Source organism: Fopius arisanus, unplaced genomic scaffold (genome assembly GCF_000806365.1).
Source record: "Fopius arisanus strain USDA-PBARC FA_bdor unplaced genomic scaffold, ASM80636v1 scaffold00067, whole genome shotgun sequence".
NCBI lineage: Eukaryota > Metazoa > Arthropoda > Insecta > Hymenoptera > Braconidae > Fopius > Fopius arisanus.
Window position 1 is genome coordinate 290,684 of NW_011887806.1, and position 9,965 is coordinate 300,648.

The 9,965-nt window shown below is 40.0% G+C and overlaps 1 protein-coding gene across 1 annotated transcript in view; it reads left to right on the forward strand.

The window, feature by feature from the left end:
* Scr (Sex combs reduced) overlaps positions 1 to 6,959 on the forward strand; it is a 15,001-nt gene extending 8,042 nt beyond the window's left edge. The window contains exon 2 of the mRNA XM_011309449.1: positions 4,415 to 6,959. Within this exon, the coding sequence (XP_011307751.1) occupies positions 4,415 to 4,719 (305 nt within the window). The 3' untranslated portion in view covers positions 4,720 to 6,959. The remainder of the gene's footprint in view (positions 1 to 4,414) is intronic.
* The last annotated feature ends 3,006 nt before the right edge of the window (positions 6,960 to 9,965 follow it).

Consider the following 9,965-nt stretch of genomic DNA (forward strand, 5'->3'; position numbering starts at 1 on the left):
TGAAAAAAATATTCTGATGACAATTTTTTTTTACCCATGATAATTAATAAGTACCTGTCACCCTGGGTACATATTGTCAAGACCTTGTAAAACGGTAGAACCGCGAATTATTGACCACAGAGTGGAGACTCATCGGTACCAGCTGACTATTGTTCCCCGATGCCTAGGCAAGTCATTAATTTTCCAGCAACGGGACGCCAGTGCATCGAGACCAGTCAGCATGAGGTTACAAACACCCGAGACACACCGACAATTAATAGTTGAGAGAATAACTTTTATCTTATCGATTCATAAAGTCAGCCAGCGTGTCGACGCAATTTCCCATCAATTATCGCACAATTCTCATAATCACACCCACCTTACCTCGAATCATTAACATTCACTGGATTTTATTCAAATTCCTCATGGTGAATTCCATCAAGTGGAGCTTGGGGCATCGAACCTCCAGGAATTTATTTCAATACTTTTTGTTGCACTGGTTGGTGTGCGGGGGTCAGAGACAGCGGCATGAATTATTCGTACGCTCCTCTCCCACCGTCGGTGAAATAAAAAAAACGGCAAAAATCGAGCAGATGAGACGTCCATCCCACTCCCAGGAACGACAATCTGCTAACACTTGAATTCAATGACTCGATGATTCATAATGACGAAAAGACGGTACTCTGGATTGAGAAGAGATCAGCAGGTCGTTTGATATTTTGCAATAATCTTGAATGCAATCTTCTGGTTTCTGCAGCTGTTGCTGTAGACGTACCTCGCAAATCAGCGAAGTGAGTCAAATGCCTGACATACCCGAGTGTCACACGCAGGCCACTATCGCATCACTCCTCTGTTTTCCCCTATTTTTTGACAGAGTGACGCAAAATGTGCTTAAGGTAAATTTAAATTGTGCCTGAAAGGCGAGACCGCCGTCGACGTTTTGGCGAATGTCACCGGTTTAGTTAACCACTATTCGTTGGTACGAATGAGACTGGCCATGCGCCAGGATGCCCTGTATTCGTCGTCTCTCCGGTGATGGTCGCTTTGTCCATCTCATTCTTCTTTTTTTCTCATATTTACAATACGAGATCATCAAAGGACGGGATCATCAATTGAACGCCATCTGATGGCCTTCGCATTCCCAGGAGTGAAGTGAAATGATCTTCTAGGGTTCAGAGACACAGACCACCTAGGGAGAAAGATTTAATCGTAATTGGTTAATAACTGCCAGGAGAGGGGGTGGGGGGCTCCGGTTATTTATGAATTATCGCGGGGAGTTGCTTTGTTGGTTGTGTCAATGTCCCGTGAATTTCGAGGGGATACGGAGCTCTTGGGAGTTAGCTTGCGGTAGTTCATCCTTTTCCCATCACATGTCCAATATTTTTTCACCGATTGACCTTCCATTATCAGCTATCACTGCTCCCACCCAAAATATCCAAAGACATCAAAGCTAATTTCACCTCCGTCTCTCCTCCTCCAAAAATACATCCCAAACATATTTCCCCGTGTCTTAATCCCAACTGGTAATCGTGTGAGTCTTCAAAGCGACAGAGTCTTCAGCTACAGTTGCATGAAAACCAACCACCAAGAAATCAGTGGAATCACACGCCGTGGTATTAAACACGGGAGATTTATCGCCGTCAAGGATTATTAAGATCTCCATTTCCAAGATGTGTATGCGTAAAACATTTTCATCTGAAGCAGGGGCAGTGATAAAAAAAATGCCGCTGTTAAATGGCTGTTGAAAAAATCGTGGATTTTTTTGTCTCGGCCATCTTGATGTTGAGGGGAACAGTTTTTGGTGGGGCACGAGGGGGGGAAGAGAGTTGGGAACATGGTTGAGCCTAAGCGAGGTGCCGTGTCGTCGTGTCAGCCATCCCGATGTCACGTCCTCGCTCTTAATAGAACGCACGAGGGGAATATCGTGGCAGAAAATGTCAGCAGTCGTTGTTCACGGGCATTTTGCATCGGAAGTTGTGTAATTCCTGTTGAACTCTCGTCTTGATAATCGGGGTTGTCCCGAAGACATGTTCCGAGTCCAAAAGGCTGCTGCCACGTCCAATCGATTTTTCCGGACAAAGCGACCCGTGGATATTTTTATCCGGTTATTTTTATTTATTCACTTGACGGCAAATGTCTTCAGGTTGACAGATATTAATCTCCCCGAAGGGTCCTCCGTGATACCGTCTACCACATGATTGAGATCGTTTTGATTTTCCCAATGCGTTTGATCTATTTTCACTCACCGCTGTTTTGATTCGCCTCCCCACAATTGTCTACTAAAATTCTGGATTAACCCCCCAGGAGAGAAAATATTTAAACAGCTCTGAGTTATGACAGCTGTAAAAAATGAATTCGCAACCGCGGAAGCTATTCATGCGATCCTTTTTTGACAAATGGAGTAAAAAGAATGCGAAGACGGGTAGATTGAAAAGGATTATATAGATTCTCCATTCCAGTGCGCTATGCAGGACGATTCTCTTTATTTTCTCCTCCGGAAGAGAGTATTTTTCAATTCTTATAACGCCCCGGAATGTCGCGGAAAAAATCAAACCCGTCAGCCTTCGGGTACTAGACCCATTCGCTCGGGATCACATGTACAATATATACACTGTGGGTTCTGTATCGATGTCGACGAGAACACTGAGATCAATTAATCACACGATGAGGATCGGGGATGCCCCGGTGGTGCACACATACAGGGAACACCATCAATATGAGGATAATACATGGGGCATCACCACGTGGGACGCTGCATAACCTTTGTCCATCAGAAAGAGACGCTCTCCCCCTACGATGAATGAAAGAGGAACAAAAATATTACAAGACCTTGTCGCATGTCCCTCAAGAAAAACTGAAAATTTATATAAAAATATCTGTCGAGTGGTGATAGCAGACGAGCTTTCAATAAATTAAAAATTAATTGAAAAAAATTAAAAACAAATTAGACTCACGATTTATTGTGGCACGTCTCGTCGTTCATTTTCCTCTTCGTAAGTTCTATCTCCTTAATCGACCTTAATTATTCGATTATTTTCACCTGCGTAAAAGTAATATTTCTCAAAAATTGCGTTAACTGTACGACGTGTTACATCGCGAGGAAAGCGATAACGCAGTCATTAAGCTCATTTCTCAAACCGAAGAGTCTGAGGGCTCCTGTGTGCGGTCTCTTCAGAGTTTAACCACACGTTTGTTACCATGTTCCCCCTTTTTCAACACATTCATAAATGCTCAGTGCGTCTACACTTTATATTCACTTCCCCCGCTCTCTCGAACCAGAGTCGTATTAATAGTGTATTCATTATTGCTGCAAATGAGCCACCACTTTAATATCCGCATTGGTGAGTGGATCGTTGGTGATGCATAAACAAGATCTCTGAAGTGGAGAGAGAGAGCATAACCATGTTTTTGTTTTTACACATCAGCGGATCATGTGTGGTACACACTATAAAATTTCTGCTTAAAAATGCATTCAAATTTCGCGCGCGGAAACCACCGCCATCTTGACGGAAATGACGGGGAATTAACCCCAGATTGAAATAAATCCCCTCTTCCTTTTCTTGCCAGTAATTCTTCTTTTAATTATGAGGGACTGACGTCTCTGATTCGTAATGGCGGCCGTCAATAAATTTGGAAGGACGAAAATAGTCAATTTTGCTCTCACAAATGGCAGGAGGTCATTTCATCAATGAATAGCCGATAATCGCGTAATGATAGTTAAAGACAGCAGTCTTTAAGATACCCCGAGGAAAGAGTGTTTATCCACGCAAGTAAATTCACAGAGCGAGAGTAAATTGTATACTGGGACTTGATTTACGTAGCAATTGGAAAGCGTCTAAATAGATTAAGTCTAACGGAACAACGTAGACTACCTGATCAAGTAAATTCGCAAGAGATTACAGTAAGAGGAAAGACCGGGGATTTCGTTCCAGGGGGGTCTCTCATAACCGCTGGAGGAGTAGGTGTGCGATTGTGCAAGGAGGGTACAGTAATAATAGCGTTGGAGAATAAATTTATGGTCGAGGCGTGTCAAAGCAAATAGGGAAAACAGCTGCCAAGTGACCAGCTCAGGGATCCGGTAGCTGTAATCCAGGAGCAGCCATGCAGTCGTTGATGTAATTAACGAGCCTCGTTGGATGTGTACATGTGCACGGAAAGTTGAATGGGTCATGGGCCGATTGTAAATAGACCAAACGGGTTACTAATAGACGGTTCTTCTAATTGTTCGCTTCTGAAAGAAGGCGTCACCAGGTCCCTCCTTGGCGCCAATTGATGCGTTTCCTCTGCCATTTCAAAGATCGGTTCTTTCCCCTAATACTAACCTAAATCCATCATAAAAATTGCTCAGCCCATTGCCAAAATCGTGGACGAAGCGAAAATGCATTTTCAAGAACAATTGATCAATGCTGATTTCATGAATTCTGTCTCATTTCAGGTACTGTGAATGCCAATGGAGAAACGAAACGTCAGAGGACATCATACACAAGGTACCAGACATTGGAACTTGAGAAGGAGTTTCACTTCAACCGTTACCTCACAAGACGACGACGCATTGAAATAGCCCATGCGCTGTGTCTAACGGAACGTCAAATAAAAATATGGTTTCAAAATCGTCGAATGAAGTGGAAGAAGGAGCACAAAATGGCGAGCATGAACATAGTACCATACCACATGTCGCCGTATGGTCATGCCTACCAGTTTGCACCTCACCCAGGCCAGTTTGCCCATTTGGCCACATAGGACGAGTTCTCGCCCGCCGAGCTCGGGGCACATGCGGTCCGGTTTCCGGGTATGTACGGCGAACAGAATTTCTAAAGGCTTTCAAATGTACATCCGTCTCACTCGCTTGTACCTGACAACTGATTGAGATGATTGTACTTCACTTCTTGCTAGGCACTAGATCGATTTGTCACTTAGTGATCACCACGTCTCTATCCAATTTTGGGATGAACAGCTATTCCAGGGTTGACGATTAGCTGTGGATATTTGCTATCTGTCAGCTCATCCTCAGTATTGCTTTTTCCATTGTCACGTTGAATGGACAAGAGCTACCGGTGAAAATCTGTGATATATCCTCTAGTCCTATTCTAGTCAAATGACTATCGCTGAAGATGAAGGGAAAGCCAAACTTAAGTTATCCAAGAAATTCTGATACAGTTCTATCACTGTCGCTGTGCACCTGATCATTGTAATTGAGACTGGACTGCGCTCCGAGAGGATCTCCATCCCACGCAATGCATTTTATATCAAATGAAATTAAGATATACAAAGATTTTAAATTAAAACGCAAAATGCATCTGCCGGGGATCCGACTCAGCGGGCGAGATTAATGAATCTCATTAGTGGTTAAGATCATAGATATTTAGTGGCTGTCTTGATTGATTGATGATACAATCACATCCGACTGCTGATTACAAAATGAAAATCATCTCAAAAGTACTTACGTCTTCAACTTCCACTCGTGCGCAAGTAACTCGATGGCTAAATTTTCATACCTCTCAATTGTTGACAAAATTTTTAATTAAAAATCTGTAAGTCACATTAAATGGAGGAGCAGTTGCTCACACGCAAAACAAGAAAATCGTCTTTGATTCTTAGATTTTAAGATTGCCTGCTAATGCTCAAAGTGTTCTTGGCCAAAAAAAAAATAAAAAGAAAACCGATGCATCCGAGTTATAACTCGATTGTCGATACCGCGTCCATTGTAAATAGTGCACACGTGATAAAAATGTCGATCGATCGCGATGCTAGGTTCAAAGATGAATGAGGGATGGCGACTATTTATGAAAACCTCCACCGGAAGCCCTTGCGCTTCCTTATTACGTACGAGAGATCATTCATCTCGAGATTAAAAAAACCTGATTGGATGATTAATTAACAAGTGCGTTGTTAGCCAGGTGTGCGTGCACGTGCATCCGTGCATAATTCGATGTAATATCTTGTGATATGGGACGAACTAAAATGAGGAAATAATAATTAAGTAAATAATGAAATGCGTCACTATGTGTTTAGTTATGGTTGATTGATATAAATTGTAAAAGCGAGGATCGTGCGTTACGAGGAAGCAAATTCGGAGGCATACAGGGATTAAACGAGTATACGATTTAAACGGTTAGTGTGAAAAATTTTAAGACGATATTTGTACATAAATTATAAACCAAGATTTCGAGTGAATTTAATTAGTACATCAAATTGACCTTTTGTTTATTAAAATGTCGAATATTCCTCGATTTCTTATCACGAAAGTCGTATTTAATGATTGAGTAACGATTATTATTATTAAAATATTATATGATTATTGAAATTATGGATTATTATTGTCATTACGATTATATTGAGAATGAGTCTGTTGATAATTGACTTGGTCCAGTGTTAATATTGTATTTTATTTGTTTCGTTATGGTTTTTTTTTTTCTTTTTTTTTTGTTGTTTTCATACGCCGCGTGTCGTGATACACGCTCCGTACCTACGCGATAAAATGCCGTGAAATTACGAGAGAAAAAAAAAATTATCATTCAGTGTGTGTTCTGTTTCTGTAATGATTATTTTCACCAATGGCGAGCCAAATATATATCTTTCATGTTGCGCGATTCTGAGAGATTCATATTATTCTGTTATTGAATGTGAATTGTTTTCTCCTCTCGCTCCTCAAAATGTCGTACAGAAAATTGTAAAAACAAATTAATGACTATTTTCTTCCTTGCTCGAGGATAAAATTTATTTGAAAAAAATTGAAGGAAATTTCCCTTAAATTAAGCTCAAAGTATTACGTTCGCGTAGCGTTTTTTCTGATGAAATGTTACTTCATTCCATGTAATATACATAAATAGTCTAGCTAAAGGGAAAAAAAAATATGATGAAAAATAAAAATTATCTACTTATTACGAAAATACGTAAACCTAGAGCACCGTACACGTGTAAGAATCGTATAATTATATATAATTTAAATTGTAATTATTAAATGGTACCTATGACGTAAAAAAAATGAGACAAAAAAAAAAGCATCAAAACAGCAAGTTGGTAGTTAAATTCTTTCACCCCTTTTTGTGCCTCTCAGCGGATCATCGTTTCTGCCTCGATTAATTTCCTGTACCGCGCCAATTATAGGCTTTTGCTGAGGGAATAGTCGACACACGCGGTCCTTTATAAATCACTAAATATAGGCCGCAATGTTATTTGCCAGAGTTGTCGGTTGTGAGTTTCAATCATCGTAATAATAAGTGCAACTGCTCGGCTTCTTAGCAATGAGTTGAGTGAGATTTTTTACTCGCTCCAATCAGACTTGTAATTGTATGGATGTGAGATTCACGCGCCATTGGGACGGCATTTGATGATTAATTCCAGGAGTTTCTTGGAATTTTGAATTGATTAGATGGCATTTTTATTAGGAATAAATCACTCCTTCCATTTTACGGGAGATCATACGGGTGAACGATAATATCCAAGAGAATTTTATAAATCTGTTGAATTGTTAAGAAACGCGAGGGAAGATATATTTAATTTTTTCAGGGGAAAAAAAATTAATTAATCACTGGAATTGATTGAGATTTGTGTCAAGTCGTGGGAGATTAGAAATAAAATATCAAATGCTGTTTTCTTCACGTTCTGGTGACGTCACGGGTAAAAAAATATTGTAATCGGAATATTTTTTCTTAATTTTCAAAAAATTTCTGGAAAACTTTTCAGAAAATTTTTCTTTTGAAACAAAAAAAAATCGGGAAACGCTTTAGTATTTTTTAAAAATTTGTTTCAGAATTTTTTTTTTTCAATTTTCTAGAAATTCTTGCGAATATAATTTTTTCTTTTAATTATACTATGGTTTTCTCACGTTTTTGATTTTTCAATATTCTCAAAAAAAAAAAAACGCTATCTAAATTATAAAAAAAAAAAAACCTATTAAAGTTTTTGAAAAATTTTTCAAAACCTTTCTCAAAAATAAAATCGTTTTGTTTTCCAATTTTTTTTTGTTTCGTAAAAAAAAATTCTGAAAAGTTTTCCAGAAATTTTTTGAAAATTTAAAAAATATTCCGATTAAAATTTTTTTTTTACCCGCGGTTCATGTATGAAAAAAAGTGAAACTTACTCGATAGTTCGATATCTCGTAAGGATCGACATGAAAAATCGAATTTCCCTTGGATTTCTCTGGAATTGAGAGGTCAGCTGGACCCAGATCGAGACTCACAGGAGCTTGAGCGGGGCGGGCCCTACACAATGATCCCGCAGAAGACAAAGTCCCACAAGTCATCCTCCCCCTCGATCACCAGAGCTAACCACTCGATACCGATGCAATCGCGTGACAGCCGCGGGGGGTCCTTCCCACCGAATGATATTTCTGTGTGGATAAAACCTCCACCCGAGCGAGAATCACAGAAGGAGATAATTGTGATAGAGTCAGTTGCAAGCGCCAGTCACGACGCAGGTTATATCAGTTATCAATTTAATCACTTCAATAGCTACCGAACGATGATGCGGCGCCTACCGATCGCACATCAACGGACCGTTAAAAACTAAAAATGAAAACCAAAAAAAAAATTTTTTAATAATACAGACAATTCTTCTCATTCCAAAAATCTGCTGAGAAATTTCTCTGCAAAAATTTCGCCGCTCCCGTAAATTTCCTAACCTATGAAAAAGGTAAAATGCCTCATAGCACGTAATAAATAACGCGTCAGCATAATTTTTATCGATACGATACCCCAGGGTGATTAATTCCTCTTAAGTAAATGCGCAGAATGCGTAACCCGTCGCTGATAATTTATGAATATCTCGTTTTCTCAATAGTCCCGAATTTAACCGCAGCATATCTGAAATTTTTCCAACAAAATCTCGCCGTCATCGGGGAAAAGTTACGATCCACTGGTAGTAGTAAATCACGAATGGGCGAGCAATCGCTGGACAAAGTGTCGGGTGAGGAAGTAAAAGGCTGGAACCTTTAACCCGCGAAATAAAAGGTGAAAATCCACGGACTCGCGGGTTTAGCAGTCGTTTACGAATTTTTCCGAGATATCAGGGACTCGGTGGTATGCCATGTTGTTCAGAGGCTAAAAAGCTACCTGGAGATGGTAGGAAATATTTAGTTCTCCGGAGATAACGAAATCTTGAGTTATTTATGGTCAAAATGTTGTGTCCGAGCGACGGAAATTCGTGCGCTCCTGCATCCCGCTGGTCTTCTCACTTTTATGGGACGAATTCCGCGGCTCGAGGTACCTCAGGGCGCCTGGTGATTCCATAAATATGAATACTAATTTATCCTGAGCTCATTCAAAATTTACCAGTCATTAGTGCAACTCACCGACAATCTTGGCGCCACCGAAGGTTCTCGTCTTTTCTCTTCCGCCGATTGCACGTGAAATTATCTCAAAAACTGTAACAAATCTTACCTCAAAATACAGGTATTTTTATTCCGAATAAATCAATTTTTTATTTATATTTCTACGACTCGCAGCTGTCGAGATATACGCAATCGATTTCTTCACAGTAATTTTTTTTTTTTTTGCGAACCGACTATTGCCGACAGTTTTCGAAATAAGTGAAGGGTAAATGAAATATTCTTTAGTCTCGGATGATATGTTTCTGTTGTCTCGTTTTTCATTTTTATTTGTGATAAACTGGAGTGATTCAGGCCTATATCGAAGAGCCTCCCACGTAGTAGCATCGACTGAGAGGCGTCAGTTGCCAGAGACTTCAGATATTCGTATAATACCTCTCGCCTGTGCCGTCAGTCACTCACCCAGTCATTGATACCACGACGAGTGATTAATGAAGAGTCAGGGTTCACGATCGCTACGGAGTCAATGAGAGAGAGGCTGCGATGGGAAAGAGACAAAGAGATACATACCACGAACTCGAAATATACAGGCGACATTGCGAAGAATGTCGATACTATTACCAATGAACACACTTGGAATTTTCAATGTGAACCTGTGAAAATACCCCTAGGGTCGATAATATCCCTGTAATGCCTCCTCTAAAATAATTCCATCTAC